At 40.1% G+C, this 22,354-nt stretch overlaps 1 protein-coding gene and 1 long non-coding RNA gene across 2 annotated transcripts; both read left to right on the forward strand.

Annotated features, from left to right (window-relative positions):
• Nucleotides 1-485: 485 nt before the first annotated feature.
• Nucleotides 486-13,837, forward strand: LOC137291376 (uncharacterized). Its single transcript, XM_067822695.1, has 13 exons — nt 486-623; nt 928-1,080; nt 2,273-2,352; nt 2,797-2,935; nt 4,361-4,492; nt 4,831-4,848; nt 5,661-5,881; nt 7,382-7,527; nt 7,818-7,957; nt 8,906-8,999; nt 10,579-10,735; nt 13,001-13,046; nt 13,698-13,837. The coding sequence occupies exons 1-12, from the start codon at nt 554-556 to the stop codon at nt 13,019-13,021; spliced, it is 1,371 nt and encodes a 456-aa protein (XP_067678796.1). The 5' UTR covers nt 486-553; the 3' UTR covers nt 13,022-13,046; nt 13,698-13,837.
• A 2,484-nt stretch (nt 13,838-16,321) lies between these two features.
• On the forward strand, nt 16,322-19,396 carry LOC137291749 (uncharacterized). The gene is made up of 3 exons (XR_010957277.1): nt 16,322-16,424; nt 16,817-16,928; nt 19,252-19,396. It is a non-coding gene; the product is annotated as an uncharacterized lncRNA (long non-coding RNA).
• The last annotated feature ends 2,958 nt before the right edge of the window (nt 19,397-22,354 follow it).

Below are 22,354 nucleotides of genomic sequence, written 5' to 3' on the forward strand. Positions count from 1 at the left end.
TCAGAGTTAATAAAACCTAATTACCTAATTTGTATGCCACTCTCCAAAGTAGCCTGCCTGTGTTTTTGGCGCATGCTACGGGACACACACTTTCTGAATGGTGTAGCTGATGTCCAAGGTAGGTAAGTCTTACATGCGCGTACATTTCATGATTTATCTTATGCGCTAAGACAAGCAGTGTGCTTCTTGATGTCTTGTATGTTTCGTTCCCGTTCAGGCCTTGCTTAGGACCGAGTGAAAATGGAAAAACATTTCATTACAACGTAGTATCTCTTCATGAACGTTGTCGTTTCATCTATCTTCTCTATTTCCATATGTAACCTACTAGTAACCTTTGACAGTTTAGCTCGCATATTCACGGATATGAACTTCACGAACTTTCTCAAATGTTTGCAAGATCTAATTGTGATAATATGTTCAAATCCGCTTTAACATCCTGATATTAACCCTGACTCCATGAAAACCATTATCTGCATCCGGTTGATGCTCTGAATCTGTGACCAGCCAACGATTCACGTTAGTTTTAGCACACTGTTTGGAGATTTGGATAGAAATGAAGTTGCTTACTCTCATCACTTGGTTCGCCTTATTAACCAACGCTGTACATTCTGGAAGACGTCAAGGTATGAATTAGGTATTATATGCCAGTCAGTTTTAACTGGACTTATGTACTTTGCCAGAATACTGGAGAAATAAAGCAGAGATAATTTCTTTTATTCTTTTAGATATTTGATGACCGAAAAGTGAACTAAACCCCTGATAATCCATTGACACAATTTGAACTAATCTTGTTGAAAAAGGTTGTAAAATGTTTCTTATGCATGTTTGGAAACGGTTGAATGTCTGAACGTGGCTTAGAGACCGTATATTTACGAGTACAGACACCTTGTGGTACAATATCACTGAAGGCTGTGTTACTTTTACCAGAATGTCCTGAGGACTGGACAGGTGTGAATAAGAAGTGCTACACGTTTCTTAATGAAAATGTTGACCGAGATACTGCGTCTGGAAGATGTAAACGACGTTTTTCTGCTACACTTGCCGTGATTGAAAGCCAAGAAGAGAACGATGTCGTTGAAGGTATATTGAACTGAGTTATGACATGGCGAGTTGACGTAATGATGGCCAAACACATAGATTCTACAAACTCGTTAATTACGTAACTCAGCTAACAGGACGGACTTAAGGGTTGTGTTTTTAAGGTTTAGTTATGTATCATCTGAATGTAACACCATTAAACATGATCTAAAGTAGAAGCATAATTCCTGCCGGTATCATGACTCCATATTGGAAGCACATCCTACCTGTCTGCCACACTGGCACCATTACTCACTCTACTACTGTTACACTGTTGATGATAATGATTGAAGCGATGTGACGTGGGAATACTGCTAATTATAGGATGTTTGTTTGATATAAAGAAAGAAAGTACTACTACCGATCATGACCTCGCTATTTCGTGGTTCCATCTACATTCTAGAAGCTGGCGAGACAGTAATAAACTTACAGGTTACATCCTCTTTGTTTTACAGAATATAAGTCTTTTCATAAAGTCGTATGCTTTAAATGATCTCACTGTAATGAACTGAGCAATATTCTAGAATTCTATTTGAAATGGAAGATGTTAGTTAGTCAGATAGGTGATAGAGCAACATCATTAGGCCCATTTTCTATGCCGCAAAAAACATATATGTTTATGTCACACATTTCACCTGAACAACGACAGAATAATTTCACAGTCCGTGATTGAGGCGCAGGAAATCCTCCATGTTGTCAGCTTGAACTGCACTGTCTGCACAAGTTTCGCTTGCACATATTGCTATGGTGTCTGTTGGCAGCAACCTCCCTAATTTCAGAATGTCTCCTGACGATACCGGAAGAGGAACATTTTGTATGAATATGCAGCGGTCAGGCCGATGCGCTAGTTGCTTAAGATGGAGGTGTTTTTTTAGTAATTTGAAACCAAATAGTGTACTTCGAAACATTTAAAATATCATGATTGATGGTGGGATTGAGAAAACCTGAAATCTTTGGTCGTTTGACATATGCGTTTACTATAAAGCCTCTCCCGTGTGGTACAAACATGTCCTCATGACCTTTACGTGAAGCAATGCAGCCATGTCCTCCATACTACTCGTCTCGTTGTACATCAATCCAACACGAACTTATCCTCAAGTAGTAAAAACAGTAAAAACTTTGACGTTTTCCAAATACGTGTTCCTTATGTTCCTTATAGTTACAGTTTCCTTTTGATCATGTGTCTATTTTCTAGAGCTTGTCCACGGCCACAGGTACGCATGGATTGGTTTACATCGGAGATACGGGCGAACTCAGTGGAACGAGAATTATAAGGTTAGAAATAAAGTTAATCACTAAAGTAATCTAAACAATGTATTAGTTTGATTTTAGTAAATCCTACTGTACATTGGCAGTATGCTGGAGACGCTGAATACATTGATAAACATGTCACAACATGTTCGGCGTTGTGCCGACAGCGGGATGAACAGCTACACCGGCATTAATGACTACGTGTATTGAAATCTTCCGTTAAACATATCTACACTACGCGATCATGATGTAAAATAAACATTACCGTCTTTACTCTGCTGTGCTCTGGTAGATTATTGTCTAACACCGCAGTTTTGGCTGTTTCTTTTTCAGCAATGTGATGAACAAGTTCTAGTGGTAAACATGGGTTCTGAAAACCAGTTCTAACATTCTCAGTGGCATGTTCATGAACCAAAATGCAGGTCAACCGGCTGTAATATGTAATATCACTGTCATTTTTTATTTTAGTTGCAGACCCAGTACGCTAACTGGGGGCGTTCTGATCGAGGATACATGAAAAAGTGCACAAAGATCCGCGGTTTTGATGGTATTTGGGTGCCTTCCTATTGCTGGGACGACACTACTTATGTATGTAGTAAAACTGCCGGTGAGGACTTTACGTCTGTGTGTTCCGATGTATTATTGCTCTTACCTATACAGACCGAAGAAAGTCTGGGTTAGAATATTGGCGTTAGAGGCGATCGCGTGATCAGGGTCCCTGATTTGGTTGAGATATGTCATCGATTCCAAGTTGCGCAGATCGATGGTCATGCTGTTAATCACTGGATTGTCTGGTTGTTTACAGACCGCCGCCACATACCTGGAATATTACTGAGTGCTTCGTGAAACTATAAAATGTGATAAGTACACGATCAGTAGAAATGTTTACAATCAATCATCACAGCATGTGTACAAGCAATTATTGCAGTATGTTTACAATCAATCATCACAGCATGTGTACAAGCAATTATTGCAGTATGTTTACAATCAATCATCACAGCATGTGTACAAGCAATTATTGCAGTATGTTTACAATCAATCATCACAGCATGTGTACAAGCAATTATTGCAGTATGTTTACAATCAATCATCACAGCATGTGTACAAGCAATTATTGCAGTATGTTTACAATCAATCATCACAGCATGTGTACAAGCAATTATTGCAGTATGTTTACAATCAATCATCACAGCATGTGTACAAGCAATTATTGCAGTATGTTTACAATCAATCATCACAGCATGTGTACAAGCAATTATTGCAGTATGTTTACAATCAATCATCACAGCATGTGTACAAGCAATTATTGCAGTATGTTTACAATTCATTATAGAAGTGCTTATAAGTTCATAACGTTACGTGACCACGATGAGATACACTGTACAAGAGACACTACATTAGTCAAAGAACGTAGTCCGAGAAACACAAAATAATACAACAAATTACATTTGGTTGAATACGGATCATGCCCGCCTAGCCCAAAACTGGCTGTAACTACTCTGTTGTATAAACAAACACACTGGGCTATGTGGGAATGGTTATAACTTTTGGGCTCTGGGACTAGTCGTGCCAAATATACACAAACGTCTGTACAGACTGATATAGTTTGTTTCCGTTTGTTATCTGAACCTACACTTCCGACCCCTACACTACCAGGCTTTAAACAATAATTTTGAAGTCAACATTTATTAAATATGGAGCCGTATCAGCAAAGATGGCAACGTCAACGCCACGTCATGGCAACGTCAACGCCATTCGCTACATCTGTACCTGGACCTCAGGGTCTGACGTTGAGTCTACAAACCCTCTACTTCAAGTACCTTAGTCTACATGTGGCCCGGAGTTGGATAAATGAAACCATCACTGTTTTTATTGATTTCATGCTTGCTTTGTATCTTCTTTGAAGTTGTACATCCGCTCAATCTGTAGTTCCAGTGTAGCTGGTTCGATTCGTTTATTTTCAGATTTCAGCTTAACCTTAATGTTTCAGCTGCGAAACCTACACGTAATGCAATGATGCTGTATATTTCAGACTGTGAACCAGGCTGGACTGGAGACGACTGTGACCGTCAGTGTCACTGCTACCGGGGCTTTACCTGCAACAGAACTCACGCTTGTCTTTATGGATGTGAATTGGGATGGGCTGGTGACAAATGTGACAGAAGTGAGTAGCAAGTGCCCACAAGTGTAAATTATTCGGAAGCAGTTCAACTTTGTATTACATCTTCGACACCATTTAACGGTTAAAGTCATAGCTGATCATTCACGGAACTTTTGCCTTACGTTATGTTTAAGTTTCGTGGTGAGATTCAATACTCAAGCGTCCAGTGCGTGTGTGTGAGAGAGAGAGGGAGAGGGAGAGATGGATGGATGGATGGTTGGATGGATCGGGCACATGAGGCCAACACCAAAACGTAACGGACTCTCAGTTCATCAGCTAATAAATGTCTGTGCATAAGATTGGCATAGGGATGTTATATTTGGATTACTTTTATTTTCTAGGAATAGAAAAACCTACAGGTAAGAATGCATTTTCTTCTATTCAGTCACACATGTTTCATAGGATTTTTGTTCACCGTCAACTCCTTAGTCTGTCCTTATCTACAGTTATTAGCAAGTACATATATCAAGATGTCATCGTGTAAATTACTCGGTAGTGTAGTGATAATCATATAGCAACGGGTAGGGTGCATGCATACGATTAAACCATAGCATAGGAGCAGCTATTAAACTGTGAACATATTTTTCATAATTATTAATCTAGAGAATGATCCACTCCTATGGTGTCCTATAATTGCAATCGGGTGGCGCGTAAAAAAAGAATGACGTCGCATACAAAAGACTACGTCGACATCGACGTCGTTCTTTTTTTGCACGTCACGCGATGGCAATCATAGGACACCATACAAACCCCTGACTGAAGTATTTTGATAGTTGTTACACAAAATAACGCGAAATAGCTGACTCTCTTAGTCATTTCACGAGCTTTTGGCAATATTCCAGCAATATCACTGCGTAGGACGCCGTAAATGGGCTTCACACACTGCACACATGTGACTCATCGAACCCGAGTATATGGCGTGACAAGCGAACGCTTTAACCACTTGATTACCCCACCACGCTCTATATTCTGAGACGTGAGTTACCTTGAGGTATTCTTGACGCGCACTAGCCATGGTAGAACGTGAACACTGTCCACAGCGACATCAAATCCACTTCAGTCACTCAGTCAAAGTCCTCAGAAACAGGCTTATATGATATTGTGCTTTAAAGCATGTTTATGCCCTATAGACGGGGAGTATACACAATATGTTCACATCACATGATTGCAGCGTCCTTCTACTGCATGAAAAAAAGACAAGGCTACTCTCTGGTTGTTTCCTTCGACACGAAAGGCGTTCGTTTCTCGAATATCGGAGCCGTGAACGCCGACGGGGTAATCAGCGCAAAGTGTGACAAGAAAAGAATTGTCTGGCCCAATGGGGAACCGCGTTTAAAAGTTCAGATTCAAAACACCTCTGGAGCTTGGGAATCGGATTGTCCCACAGAAACGGTAAGAATGAATGTCATATCCCAGTCCTGCTGATTGTATAGTATGACCAGAAATAATTTAGAACTTAAATATTGATTGTTTTTCTTTTTCACTCATTACTCAAGTATTAAATGTGAATATTAGCAGAACATAACAATAGATTAAACAAAAGGTGAACAGTTAGTATTTTGTCAAGTCACCGTGGGCAGCAATGCAGATTTCAATGCCTGAGCATACTACTGGCCAAAGAGGTTAGAAAGTCGTGATACATGCGTTGCCCTGCTGGAAACTCAAAAGAATTCCATAGAACACGTGGGAACACTGCTCATATTATCTTCAAATACCAGACAGAGGGGCGTTGCCCCTAACACAGATATGCCACCCCACACGTTACATTTTGGAATGCACTTTCGGCGATGATAAATGTTTTTTCAGTGTGTATTAGGAAACAGTCTTACAGAACTGTCACCTGAGAAAATCACATTGTTCCAGTTAAAATGTCTATGCTGTAAGCACCACTTCAACCTTCGCTCCTCTGGTTCAGGTTTCATGATCGGTGAGGGAATTCCTATACTTTTCTGCCAAACCACTGCATGCAGCTCAGTTCGAATTGTCTCCTTACAGACAGCCACAGTTCCTCTAGCAATGATATCCAGCCTAAAGATTTCTAAACTCCTTCGTTTTAGAACCAGGAATACCAAGCCGTCCCCCGTCACAGATAGTCAATTTTCTGGGCCTACCTGCACCTCCCTAGTGTTCAATGCCATATCCATTTGCATTTGTTTTTCAAAACACGACAAACAAATGGATACCTGTTCTACTTTAGCTTTAGCTGATCTGATGTCCTTATTATAATGCTCTAAAACCAATTTCCTCTTCTCTAAATCATCCATACTGAAGATAACTGAAAATGTTGTCAGCTAGCAAGTAAACAAAGAGGATACCTCTTCACAAACCAATGAAAAAAGATTAACGGAGTCTCTCCTGAATGAAACCAAGCACTTAATAGCTGGTCAAGGATGTTTATACTAGAAATCCAGCTAAACATGTATTCCTGAGATTCTCCATAATGTCTGGTCATACTATAAGTGTTCGTTTTAGCACAGAGGACATGCAATGGAAGCTAAGTATGTTGTATACCAGTAGTAGAGATAAGAACAGCATATCGATTTATCAGATGCATCAAGCCCCCAGTCCAAAACGGTTCATAATGTTGGTGTATGCTTTATGTTTCACCTAAGGGAACTGCCGAACAATGTCCCGTTTACTTTTTTCTACATTGAGCTGCCTCTGCTAATAGTGATCACTTTTAAAATGATATGACAAATTCTAACTTTATTGTTCGAGTAAATACTGATATCCAGAAATCGGATGTAAAGCTCATGAAATATTTCTATTGGCCGCTTGCAAGTATAATTGTTGGCCGAGTAATGAGAAACCATAGGATATATGGCAACTTCAGAATCTTACAATATCTGTTGTACTTGTTCTTCTCTGTTTTGTTTCGCTCATATAACACAGATTAGTAAGGGAGTGATGAAATGGACCTTCAGGCTTCAGAAGAAGAAGGACGTAGTATCTTTTGAAGATGAGGACCTACAAGTCCAGTGCGATCTGTCGCAAGCTGATGCTGCATACGATGACACAGGCAGTGTAGGGGTGGAGGAGTATGTTTTTTGTGTAACCCTCCTGTGCCGAGAGAAAATGTAATCCAAAATATAGTTATCTTCCACTTTTTGGTTCGTTATGAACCTAAGTATGTCAGTGGCTAAAATGCTTCTTATAAAGTGCCGAATACGAGATGGACATTCGCTACTCCAAAGGTTGAATGAAATACTTAATCCATTCACCCAAATTCAACGGGATATAATAATATATTATAATAAATTCAAGTATGTGTGTTTCGGGAATGCTGTACTAATGTGTTGGAACGTAGCACTGTTCTTTGGTTTTTCAGTGTCCAAGTACGGTCCTTAACGTCCGCCACCAAGACTAGGGTCAAAGTTCGGACTTACCTAGCAGATCCCGAAACTCTGGAACCGCTCACAAATGTCAGCCTTGGTGTTCCGGTCAGACTGGTGGCCAAGCTTCCCGAAGGTTTGCTTTAAAGAATCATGTTGTTATTGTCAGGCTAAAGGCGATCCACCTCCCGGGTTCCCGAGTTTACTCATTTCCTATTAAAGTCGCCGGGAGAAGGTAGTCAATTAAACATACTGATGATGACTGTTAATGTAGCCTCATGGCAAGATGGCCTGTGTTTCTGCCAGTAGACCTTCGCCACGTAACTAGTTGCAACGTGGATGTGGTATGTGGATGCAAGACATCAAAATCCTCAACTCGCACCAAACGTTTATTCTTTTCCTATATTCAAGTTCATTATTTCTTTCCTTTGGCTTGGTGAGGTTCAGAAAACTACAAAACAAAAATAGAGACTTGCTATTAGTAAGTAAATGATTCCTAACACCAAAGCATGAAAATTCTAAATAAATTTCTTCAAAATTACCAATTACAAAGTATATCAACAACATGTTCAGTTAACAAAACCTTCAAACATTATCTCCATATTATGCATTGAAATTATAATAACAAACAATTCTACTCACATTTGTGTCCATGCCCACTACCACATTTTAGCTACAACAAGAAGGCAGTGACAAGCCAAGCGCTTTGAGGAGCAATACTAACAATCAAGGGGAGTCATCCTTTTTTTTACAATCACGATAATACTTTTAGGAAAACTAATAACAGTTTTAGCTTAGCTAGACTGTCTGAACCTCATCTGAACAAATTTTTACAATGTAAAATTCCCACACCATTTTGATGCTTTGTACTTTGCAAATATAACCTTTTGACAGCAATTAATTTTAGCGCATGAAATTATACACTAACTGAAGAACACATGTTTTCTGCATCAACATGGTATGTACCCTGGTTTGGAGGTACAAACTGAAACAGATGTTTCCAAAGACAGGGCAGGTTCGGAAGATGTGGAAAACACGCTTATGCATTCTTCTTTCGATGACTTTGTTCATCTTCCTGTTTCAGGGAATGACGTCGTCAATCCGTTGTTTTACCCCTGGAACTGTCAAGCTGGGTCTCCAGATGGAAAGTTTACTATACAACTGACTGACGACTCAGGGTAGGTAGAAAGTGGGCCCTGCTGAACATTATTTAGGCCATGTACAGACAATGCATTGTCTTGTGTTGGAATCAGGTGGGAAAAAGAAACATATTTGTTTTTGCTCACTTCAGAATGGAACAGATAAACTTGGCATGGATAATTTTCACACGATGTAATGCATATCAGCACTGTTGTGATTTTTGTAAGGGAATATGTGACTTGTATTCCCTTTTAACCACCTAGTTTTCAAAGAATAACAACAAAAGAAAAACAACAAGAAGTTTTATCCCATGTATATTCGTGGTTTTCAACTATTTGTCAATCTATGTTACTTAAATTGCTTAAATGTGTAAGGAATCTGTTTTCTCTGATACAGTTGTTACAAAGTCAACAACATTAATCGTGCATTATGTTTAATAAAGGTCCCAAGCACTATCTGTAAGATTCCCGACAGAAAGAGAAGGCGTTTGACCACTGTCTTTGAGAGCTGATGATTTTGTGCATTCATACCTCATATACGTCTTTGGGTTCCCGACCCGTGAAGGTCCCGGGGTAGAATAGGCCTTCAGCAACCCATGCTTGCCATGAAAGGTGACTATGCTTGTCGTAAGAGGCGACTAACGGGATCGGGTGGTCAGACTAGCTGACTTGGTTGACACATGTCATCGGTTCCCCATTGCGCAGATCGATGCTCATGTTGTTGATCACTGGATTGTCTGGTCCAGACTCGATTATTTACAGACCGTCGCCATATAGCTGGAATAGTGCTAAGTGCGACGTAAAACTAAACTCACTCACTCACTCTTTGGGTTCCGTGAAGGTCCCGGGGTAGAATAGGCCTTCAGCAACCCATGCTTGCCATAATAAGCGAATATTGTCGCAAGAGCTGGAGGCGACTAACGGGATCGAGCGATCAGGCTCACTGACTTGGTTGACACATGTCATCGGTTCCCAATTGCGCAGATCGATGCTCATGTTGTCGGTCACTTGATTGTATGGTCCAGACTCGATTATTTACAGACCGCCGCCATACAGCTGGAATATTGCCAAGTGCGGCAAACTCACCCCTCACCCTTTGGAGCTGAATACTTTGTGCTTCTCTATCTCGAGCTCATATATGTCTTTGAGAGCTGAATACTTTGTGGTTCTCTATCTCATATATGTCTTTGAGAAGTGAATACTTAGTGCTTCTCTATCTCATATACATCTTTGAGAGTTGAATATTTTGTGCTTCTCTATCTTACATGCGTCTTTGAAAGCTGAATACTTTGTGTTTCTCTATCTCATATGCGTCTTTGAGAGCTGAAGCGTTCGTTCGTCACGCCGAAGTCCCTGGTTCGATTCCCCACATGGGTACAATGTGTGAAGCCCATTTACTGGTGTCCCCTGCCGTGTTATTGCTGGAATATTGCTAAAAAGCGGCGTAAAACTAAATTCACTCACTCACTCACTTTGAGACCTGAAGATTTTGTTCTCTTTCTCATATATGTCGACTGTTATTATAAATGTGAAAACTGTGCTGCGCGACAGAGTGTAGCGAAGATGGCGCTCCGTGTGTTCAGTTTACAGCTATTTCTGTTTTGATTACCTCCTCCAGATGTTCTCTGAGGGAGGACATCGGCTTCGGAATAATGAACAAAGTCTCTGGTGTGATCCAGTCGGAGGTATTCACTCTGTTCCAACTGCCAGGTTACACAGAAGTGGTGTTCTCTTGTACACTCGTACCCTCGTACACATTCAGATACGATACACAGGTTGGTACAACTGAGTGATGGTCAGTGTCGCTTTATGCTATAACTAGCAATAACCCAGTTACACCACTGTTGACTGCATGACATCATCTTGACCTGGTACTACTTGCTGTAAAGTATCAGCAACCATCCGCCACATATTGCTAGGACATCTATCCCCATTTTTCAGCAATTTGTGAGTAAGACAGAAATGCATGCTTTTCCAATTCCACATTCAGAAAATTCACCATTTCGAAACCAAATCATTGTGAGATGCAATCCCGCTGAGCTTGGATGACAGGAAAACACGTTTAAAATGCCCAGGCAAAGCCGAGAAAGAGAGAACAGAGAGAAAGAGCAATAGACATGATCAGTCTCACGTTGCAAGGGCGTTTGGATGCCGCTGTAAAACCATCAACAGATTAATGGAACATTTTCAAAAGACAGGCACAAACTTGGCTATACCGAGAAATGGCAGACCAAACGCCACGACACCTACAGATGGCCGTTATCTGCGGTCGGTACATCTAAGGAACCGGTTCCTGACGGTGGTGGAAACATCATCAGCTGCACTATATCGTGTTATCAGTGCACAGACTGTGTCCAGACGACTACCTACTGCAGGAATTCGGTCTGTCGACCTTACCGTGGACCGACGTTTACACCTGAACATCTCAAAAACAGGCTACGTTGGGCAATGTTTGCAGCTGCGTGACTGGCCACGGGTAGTCTTCTTCAGATATGAGAGTAGATTCACCCTTATCACAACAACGGCATGACGACAGGATCCCAACCCCATCACACGTTAGAGACTTGGAGCCTACCCTAACACGGGCATAGTAGATCATTACCAATGACGTCATCAGACTTCTCATGACGTCAGCGAGACATGTTTTATGCATGCATTTACACTCGAGGAGGACACACTACAACCTTACCACACGAACATCCTGGAGTGTACACTGAACTAGATATCGAAACTGTGAATCATTCCTCTGTACATTTAATTAGTATGCATTGCTTATTTGTGTAAAACATTATAAATACCATGGAAGCGGTCCATCCCTCCCATTCAGATACAGATTCATTCAATGCAAATGGTTATTTTTTCCTGTACAAATTTTTGGCATGGGGTACTTTCTTTTGGCATCTAGTTTACAACGAACCATGTCACGGTCTAAGTAAATTTAGTCTCAGTATTATTCGTTACACTGCTATACTGAGTCTAAAACCGCAGTAGAAGGTCGCGTCAGCTAACCTTTAAACTATGTATTACCGTCCAATCAAAAGCGAGACGGCCGAACGGATTTAACCAATAAGACAACGGCTACTGTGTATGGTTCAGCGGAACTTGCAAAACGGTATTTTGGAGTTTGTCTTCCCTGGTCGCTGACACTGATATCTCAACAGACAAAAATCCACATAAAACACAGATATTTGGCCTGCAGTATATACTCATAAGGGCTTCTGATGACATTGTTGCTATTCCGCAAGATAACATCCTGGAATTGACAAAACGCTATTTTCAGCGACTGTTTACTCGCCGTTGTGTAATACTCGGAAGCGATCGTGCCGAAAATAGTATTCGGAATCGTTCGAGTTTTCGAGGTAAACGTCCAAACGGTGTATGTTCGAACGTTAACTTTTTAACACTCAGCGGAGCGTTAGCGCAGGCGCAAAAGACCCAGGGAACCAGACTGGATTTGGTAATGTTCTGACTGGTCAATTCAAAAGGTTAGCTGACGCGACCTCCAACTAGGGTTTGTTAGATTCAGCATAGCACTGTAGCGAATAATACTGAGCCTAAGTTTCCTTAAACTGAAGCATACCACAACGTTACACAGTTAATAAAAACAGACTCTCAAAAAGTGAATTGTACGTTAATATATATTGATTTACATTCGAATAATCATATAAGCACTTTTGTAATGAATCTCAATCACGATGTCCAGTAGAGAATAATATCAGGATCTCATTCGGGAGATCGTACTTCATATAATGATTTGTATCAGAATGTCATTGATTTGAGATGCAAAACATTTGATTTTTATAGAATTTGGGAAAGGTCATTGGAACCAACTACAGATGCTTGATCTAAGGCACTTTCATGCCATACTTTCATATCATAAATAGCTGATAGTATCATATAACTATCTGATTCGGTCCGTGTGTTTAGGTCAATGATATGTTCGGGTCAGCGAAACCAAGTATTTCATTCATTAATTTAACAGTGTCGTGTTATATGATAAATAGAAACATGTTTGTAGATATGGTGGTTTGTTTAAACAGGGTTGTCGCTATCGTGGATGAAACTACACGAACGATCATATGCAAGGTGAGTGTGTGACAAAGACATTTATCTTACATCACACATAAATGTCGTTTACTGATTGGCTGAGTGCCCTTCTATTATTTTCAATGTACCCCACTGAAGTACATTTCAACATACCCAGCTGCCAGTGGCAACTCATTCGGTAACAAGATGATGCACGGAAATTACCAATATTTTGCGAATGCAAATCGATGGAAGGGACATGACTCTAAATCTGTTTTGCTTTTGTCGTCTGCAAAATCGATGGCTACGAAAAGATAAATTCCGTCAAAACGTTCAAATTTAGTCTTCACAAAGACAATGCCTGCAAGATTCGAATGGTTTGATTCACACAGGCTGACTGATGTGTACAATCTGATACCCAAGCTTCAAAAGTTCAAAACTAACATTGAGAAGTTCTGTAAGATAAATACGTTGTTCACTGCTCCCCCGGGACCCATGGATTGATGTACCCGCGATATTTGTTTATGTTCCTTGAGCCCGAAAGCCCCTTCGTGACCAGTGAACAACTTATAGCAATAATATACCAGTCATAACATCAAGCAGTAGTAAATATTTGAATTTAAATCGTCATTACGAATTGGATTAGTAAACACATTTAAGCCGCTATCCATGATGTTTAATTGTTTCTGTAATTTTGTGAATTTTTTTCAGGACAAGAGAGTCAATTCACCATACAACCCAGTCCACGACATTGCGGCCATTCCAAACTCTGCAATCTGTTGGCCACTGTCGGCGTTCATAACCAAATCTTTCTGCTCCAATTAAACACCAGTATTATCTTCTCTCAACCAGGAAGAGTCATGTTATATTTGTTTGTTGTCAGTTTTACGCCAGTGTTCAGGTCTCGTCAGATTTACAGTAGTGTTCTGGTTTCACCAATGACCTGACATCATTCAATAACCAACATCTAGCTATTTCGCTTCCCCCGATTTACTCACCTGAACTGGGGACAAAGAGACTCTTAGAACACCTCATCTGTTACTATGACTGCAAATTTCTAATTGTCAACTTTTCCCTTCATGTCAGACATAATTCCGTCTGTTGTGTTTGCGTTTTAACTGGTTTGAGTGCCAAGCGAGCATGCACCTTCTTCCATGATTTCAAAAAGTCATACTATTTTTACTCTGAAGTTGTGTGAGCACGATAACAGTACTGAAAGTCTCATTAGAACTTTCAACATGTTCAAAATACAGGACATTTCTAAATTTGACGCACCATGGCATATCCTTTTGAGGAAGAGGAAATTCATAATGGGAACATCGAATTCATAACTCTTGCCCTTCACCACGACAGATTGTGAATTCTGAATTTCTGAATTTGATATGGTTTATCTTTTATATCCCTGACTCCAGCCGATAGGTGGAATAAATTCATCATGGCAGTGCCAAGAGATAAGAGGTGTGGAAATCACGAAATGCTTTCAGTTCTATGTATTTAGGGGCACAAAGATTACAGGGTCATTCTTCTAACATGTGGCCAACCTGAAAATCCACCTTCTCACATGATTGGTTCATCTTTTGTTTGTCAGTGTCATAAGTAATAGAGGCGGCATCATCAGCTGTGGCACTAGTAGACATGGTGCTAGTGAAACAGTCGTCGAAGATTTAGTCGTGGTGTTGGTGTTCGTGGCGGTAGCAGTTGAAGCAGTTACATTCGAAAATAAGTAGCATGTTAATTCACCATTTTTATGTCAGTAGGTAGGATAGATTGAGAGGAAGGTTACGAGTAATCCTTGCCTCTACAAGACCTCCGGATGCTTTCTGTTCTAAAATAATGTAATACACATCTTAGGATTCTGCACCTCGGCGTACACTTATTCAGGAACATCATCCTGACGATCCAAAATACAACAAGTAGTTTCACATGGACCTGAGGTCCAGGGCTTGATTTAACAGATGTTAACCTGCTATATATCTCAACAATTGACTTGCACCATGTGCAAGTTAGACTCATAACTAGGCAGCATTTTGTAACATTGGGTTACGCCAGTGAAAGTAACAAAGCATTAAATCGATCCCTGTTGGAAACATTTAAACCTTCCACGGAAATTCAACCCATCAAGCAGTTCTTTATGCATCAGTTGTGTTCCCTTCCCCCATGAGGTGTGAACAATGTACGTGTATCATGTGATCTGATGTGATCATAGACTGGCACACGTTCGTTTCAAATCACGAACCTGTTTCATGTGGACAGAGAAAGCGATGCTGCTGTAATCCAACTTTCGGGTTAACAGTTAAATCATTATGTTTTTACAAGTTGTACCAAGTAAATCAGTATTTTTGTGGACAGGTGAGGTTTGGTCAGGGCTGGCATGTTTAAAATCTAATCAGCCCTGTGGTCTGTCTGCAATTTTGGGGAGTTTCATACCCTGCACATACCTGTTATAAGTGTTGTCATGGGTCATTGGTGTAGCTGTGCTGTGTGTCCTCACCGTAACATTAATATGAAGGCCAACCTTTACACCATGCCCATACCACACGGAATGCTGTAACAGTTTCTCCAACCGTGAATAAAGAGAGACATTGATTAGCTTGAAACGTTTGATCTTTCATTCTTTCTCTTTGCGATGTTTGTGTGTATAACATTGAGGTAGATACTGATGATGAACCTCATTTATTCTCGGATATTAGCATCTTGAATGTTCAAACATGACTCAGAGACCTGATTACGATAACGTTCTTATTGTTTGATGTGTCTAAATAGGTAATGGTATAGAATGATGGCAATTTTCATGGATATACAACTTCTTGTATTCTGTGAAAGACGACGTTTCGACACAGATTCTAATTCCAAGCAAACGATTTGACAACGGCATTAGAACTTATGTCGGGACGTTGCCTTTCACAGAATGAAAGAAGTTGTATATCCATAAAAATTGTCATCATTCTTCATCATCTCAACTTCTACGGTGCCCATCAAAGAAGTCACGTAATGGTATAAGCCACTAATGTTGACCTGGAATATAGTTAATTGTTTGTATGCCGTTTAATGTTCACGCTGTATGGTGTTGGTCTGGGAATATTCGAGTCTATAACGTTAAAGCATTGTGACCAATAGCGCTAAGCATACATTCTCGTTGATATTAATGGAATGTTTAAATACATGATTATGATAACATTAATTATGTTTAATGTGTCCGACATAATTCCGACATAATAGCAGTCGTATTAATCCTGATTTAGTGGCATGTAAGCTTACTAGCAGGTGTTCGTGAAAGCTAATATTGGCTTCAAAATAATGACAATTAGTCGTCTTCCCAGTATGCTACAGAAGGCAGTTCAACGGTGTGTTCGTGCACTTCAACAGAGATGGATGTAGGTCTGTTGATTACTATGCTTGTCTTTCTCTCCAACACGGCCGACGGTGGAAGATACCAAGGTATGAATAAGGGGATATTGGACTGTGATTATTCAGTTAGATATTATTAGAATATTAGAATTTAATTATTAGAATATTGGATTTATTCATTTACTGCATTCTGGTTACCAATAATGATGTATCACTCTACTACCATCTTTAATGTTGTTTGCTGTCACCCATATGAAGGAATGGCAGTCACCCATAGATATTTCTATACTGCATATTTATGTGAACTGCATCCATACTGGACCTTGTTAACGACTTGAAAATTGAAATTGTTCAAACGTATATAACACTAACAACAACATATTTTGCCCTGCATATTTTTCTGGACAGCATCCAGGATCAGGTAACCACGTCAGGTAACATCTTTGTACAGGTATAAATTAGCTGAGTACCTTGCTCTGCAGGACATGCTTCAAGCTTGTGGACGAAAGAATTGAGAGAGTTCACGCGTTCAGGAGATGTAAAAATGAGCACAAAGCCTCTCTAGCAGTGACTGAAAACGAAGAGGAGAACAAGGTGGTTACACGTGTGTATGAATGTGTTTCACATGCAGCTAATGCTGGTCATGCTGACACATAATTCATACTGAAATTTGGGTAACACATGTGCAAGCACTTTAGCTCTGCGGTGAAAATATTTAAATACATATTTAAGTTGTATCAGATGAACAAGTTCTGACTTTTTGCAAAGTTCAAGAAAAATGTCCCATGTGATCATAATTACTTTCAAGGTAAACAAACATATCTCACAGGAACTGTTCCCAATTTGTGAATGAAATTAATGTTATTTGTAGATCTCGGCGGTGACCGGGTCAGTCGAGCTCATGGATCGGACTATGTCGCAAATTTGGGCAGTTTAAATGGAACGACGAAAATGAGATAAAAAGAAAAAATACTAAAGATATCCAAATAAAGTCCTAGTGTGATATTACTACGGCTATACGTGGTGTGAGAAAGAAACAACACAACAATGAGTTGGATTTTGATTCTGTGTTTCAGATGAATTTAAAAATAACACCGCTATAGACACAAAAACACACTTTATATTATAATTACGCAACCTAAATGGAACTAACCGCATTTTATTAATTGAGAGCTGACAGTAACTTCTCACGACCATGTGCATTTGTCTGCAACAAGTGTCGTATTTGAGACTACACACGGTCTTAGTAAAATACTGCTTTCGTCAACACTCTCTAGCACACAAATTCAGCCGTCAAAATTACTCAAACCAATGTTCAGTGTTTGCACAATGCTTGTATTTGGGGGTTATTTAACCCTCGAAGCGAGAGTTAACAACATTCTCCATGCATGTGCCATTATGATTTGTAAATTTAAGATAATGCGAATTGAGACGATTTTTAAAAAAAATGAAAAAAGACAAAAAAATCTCTCCCAGATCTAAAAGTGTAAAATGGCCAAAGTCTGCCAGGCTGTTCATTTTAAAATTGCAAGGAAATAATGCAGGGGATGATATACATATTTTACTGATGTAGTCTATATGGTGGCCGTTCTGAAATATGTCCGTCAATTTTCCCATTTTCGAGTCGTCATGATTTTCATGAATTCGTAGACCTAACCGTTAAGACACATGTCTAGATGAAAAAGGATCAGCTATGAATTTCCTACAATCTGATATATGATTTATGAACATTAGAGATTTTAAAAAATGCTATGACGGAAATATAAATAAATATTACTAGATGTGGAGTGCGGTATTCGTGATTCTCAGCATTTGCCACCAAGTCTAGGCAGCCCACAGGCAAAGATACTACCTGCTGTACTCAGTTCGGAAATGAAGGATAGGGTTTGCAAAGAGTAAATAACAATATAACATATATGTTTTACTTACTTTCCGTCTTTTACGTTAGCGTCATAGATTTTGTTATTTTCATGTATATTCAATAAGTCCTCCACGTCATTAATGTGTGCTTCTTGGGTATCAGGTTAAGACTTTGGCTCTAACAACCAACCAACTGCTTGTTGTGAAAGATGGCTGTATCGTATCCCAATGGGGCAGTTCGATACTCAAGATGTCAATGACTTGTTGGTCTTGACAATGTGTATGCTGTCCTCTTATAGGGTCGGATTCAGAAGTAAACACACCTTAAAGTGCATGAACTGTATGTGTCAGGCTGTGAACCAGGCTGGGCTGGAGACGAGTGTGGTCGCCATTGACGTGACTCCTACCTGGACAATATATGTAATGGAACTGACACTTGTCCGTCTGGATGTGAACCAGGCTGGACTGGAGACGAGTGTGGTCTCCACTGACGTGACTCCAACCTGGACTATATATGTAATGGAACTGACACTTGTCCGTCTGGATGTGAACCAGGACGGGGTGGTGACTAATGTGATAGACGTGAGTGGAAATACTAACAAGTTTAACTTAAACGGCAATTGATGAACTAATTGCATTGATGAACTGCGTGGGTCCTATTTCATTCAACAACTTGTACCCTCGTTGAGTTTCATAGTTATCTATCCCAGCGGTAAGTGAACAAGCTTTGTTTTCTATAAGGAACCGAGTCTGGGCCAGACAAACCCTTCTCAACACCATTCGCTCCGATCCACTCAATCTGTATACACGTGACCACCACCCGATCCGTTTTGTGCCCTTCTACAACAAACATGGGTTCCTGATGATCACTTTTAATCCGGAACATTACAGGGCATGATAATTGCAAGGTCAGTCTACGGTGAGGATGTACGTGAGTCAGTGTTCATTTATTCTGTATCATGTCGGCGTATTTACAAATAAACCGGAGGTGAGAATGTAGACCCTTTTTCATTACGATCATTTGATGGCTTTTGTCAGTTTCTTTATTCATTTTCAGACTGAACCAGCGAGGTATTCGTGGGAGCCAGACAACAATATATGCGTAACTACTGATCTGACACAGGAGCCAATACAAGTCCTGAATTGAGCTGTACATCAAAGAGTACGTGTTTGATAAAAATAAATACCCAAATTGAACTGAATCTTGTCTCTGGTTTGTGCCAATGACTGTACAAGAACTCATACTGTGCCGGATGTGTTGCTGTAGGCATACCCGGCTAAATTCCAAATGTCTGTACTAATGACTGTACAAGAAATCATTGCTGAATACCAAAGCCTCTACAGTGGAACAACATCAGAGGTCTATTGTCCTTTGCAACATGGTGTGGTGACAGTGAGTTGTTTGTGTACAACGAACCGATTATTGAATGATTTTGGAATTTCAACAGAATAACTGTTTCTGAAATATATACATACATGCTATTCACCTTCGATGTAGCTGTATTTACACATACGCTTGAAACTATAGGAACATTAACAGATATGCCTGTTTCTATTCCATGTTTCTAGTCGACGAGAACTGCAACGAAACTGCGACATGATCACGTGAAATTTTGCAGTTGTTAATTCTTTGAGGTATACATCCGTTCCAAACGTGTCTTAAAGAAAGCATGATTTGTAGTTTTAGAACTGCTGAAAAGAGAGGGGTACTAGTTCTGTCCACTCGAGCATTTCAAACTTGCCATAACTTCCTCGATAAAGGATTCTTTAGGTCTTACTATTCTTACCAGACATAGCTAAATCCAAATCCAAATCCAAATCCACACCACAAATACTGCAATATCGGCACTTATATTTTCCCACTCTCTTGGATAGATGCCATGATGATATACTTTTATTTTGGTATTGGTGAGTTGACTTCATCCCTGACACTGTAGCTGAACCTGTTTGTACCGGTACACTCTTTGACTGAGTTACAGTGTAAAATGCATACTCATATAAAACTAGACTCGATACACCGCCCATGTTCAACCTGTAGAACCTGCACACTTACCATAAAGAATCACCATGGCAACCAAGTCTACACGTAGAAGGTGTTAATCCACACTTACACAACAAATTGAGTGTGTTTAGTTTTATGCCGCACTGAACAGTATTCTGTCAGTAAATAATCAAGTCTAGGCCAGACAACCCAATGATCAACAGTAAGAGCATTGATCTGCGCAACTAGGATACGATCACGTTGCAACCAAGTGAGTGAGCCTGACTGACCCTTAGTACGACAAGCATGGGTTACACTGACCAATACACAGCAGTGGGTTAACCCTAGGAATGTTGAGCGTGTTTACCTCCTAATAACTAGTTATTATTTGCACACGGCGAGTTGACTCGAAAGCAAAGCACAACGTACGACAAACGAACGACCTTCTTTCTAAGGGGCAGGTAATGTTCAATTGCTTTTAAAAGTCTTAACATCTGTAAATCCACCATAACAACATGTATCTACAGCCACTGAGAAGTGGAGACATCACCGAAGATGGTAAACATCTGTAAATTGTCGTTGATCCGTTCCGTTTCTCGCTTCAATTTCGCTTCAAACAGTGACCTCATTAACCTTAATTGGTTTATCTGGGGTAATAATAGAGTATGTCCCCGTTACGTGGAGTTCAGAGCTTTATAAGCGGCCATACTATCAATCGTCTAACTTTCCACGTTTCAACAGCAAACGGTGACAACACTTACTGGTCTACGTAGTGCCGTGGGCAGGTAATGTGCCTAGATATGACCACTATATTGCCAGGTTATTACTTTTACTAACAATTTAATGTGTTGAGATGTGCTGTAATAGCTCTGATATTAACCTTGACTCCGTGACAGCCAGTACATACGTCGGGTGAAGGACACCTTCAGTCTGAGCCCTGTGATCGATGCACGATAGGTTAACACTCTGTACGGAAGTTTGTCGTTCACTACGCTTGTCTTTCTAATCAAGGCCTTTGACCCAACGCATGAATAAGATGTTGCTTGCATTTAGTTCTAACTTGTCTGCAGCTATATCAATATATCAGTGAATGAACATTCGATAATTTGTTTTCGGAGGAACAGATGACAGCTAGTGTTCTTATTCAAGGAGATGTAACAGAAGCTGGTAAACAGCTAAGACGTCACCAGTTAGCATGCATGTTTATACCCCCTTCTTATCTCCATGCTATTATGTATAAGGGTAAAAAAAAGTGAATTGTTCCTTGGGCATCTGCGCGTCACTTTTACTTTGCCGCGTCCCAATGAACCATTTGTCTACTATAAGAATGAGTGTCTGTAAGGACGACTATGACTGAATCTGCAACTCATAAACACGTACTACACTTTCCAAGCTGTATTTCTGAGAGAAAAACAAATTAAATGTGTTTCCCCGTCGTCACTTATTTTTCTGTCAATAATTGAAAACAAAAGTCCTACCGCTCTCGTCACTTTTAAAAACAAAAGTGTCCGATAAACATTTAATTATTTTATGTAGCATGGATCTAATGTATGTGCTTATAGAAGCTGTATGTAATTTTCAATCGTGTTGAAATATGTAACCTTGATAACACTAATTGTGCCTTACATGCCCGAAACAACCCCGACCAACGGCACCGAATTGACTTAATTACCGGTATTTAGCATCCCCTTTGGACTTGTGGGTAATTGTAGTCATTCGACGATTAACAAATTATTGGGCTCGTTGGCTTTCACTGAACTGAATGTTTTAATTGCCTTTGCAACCAAAGCCACTGGAAGTTCACACACACACACACACACACACACACACACACACACAGAGAGAGAGAGAGAGAGAGAGAGAGAGAGAGAAGGGGAGAGAGAGAGAGAGAAGGGGAGAGAGAGAGAGAGCGCAGGGTGCAGGGTGTTGTCATGGAACTTCAATGACCAATAACGCAGGCATGTGTCCGCTATGTTCAAAAAGAAAGAAAGAAGGGCGTCAGTAACAAAAGTCAGTGCAACATCCATATCACACCAACAACCCATATTTCCCAGAACAATTGTGGTGTACATTCACCAGGCGGCCATGAAAATGACTGCTACGTTTGTAAGACTGTTTTCATAATGTCTCCAACCTTGGTTCTAGGCGTTAAAATTATGACTTGTCAACGTTTATAAAA

Source organism: Haliotis asinina, chromosome 7 (genome assembly GCF_037392515.1).
Source record: "Haliotis asinina isolate JCU_RB_2024 chromosome 7, JCU_Hal_asi_v2, whole genome shotgun sequence".
NCBI lineage: Eukaryota > Metazoa > Mollusca > Gastropoda > Lepetellida > Haliotidae > Haliotis > Haliotis asinina.

Excerpts from the sequence above, each read along its gene's own strand:
- LOC137291376 (XM_067822695.1), top strand. The coding sequence starts at position 554 with ATGAAGTTGCTTACTCTCATCACTTGGTTCGCCTTATTAACCAACGCT. Across the intron at positions 2,353-2,796 it reads AGTGGAACGAGAATTATAAG|TTGCAGACCCAGTACGCTAA; the intron begins GTTAGAAATAAA and ends TTTTTATTTTAG. Across the intron at positions 9,000-10,578 it reads CAACTGACTGACGACTCAGG|ATGTTCTCTGAGGGAGGACA; the intron begins GTAGGTAGAAAG and ends TACCTCCTCCAG.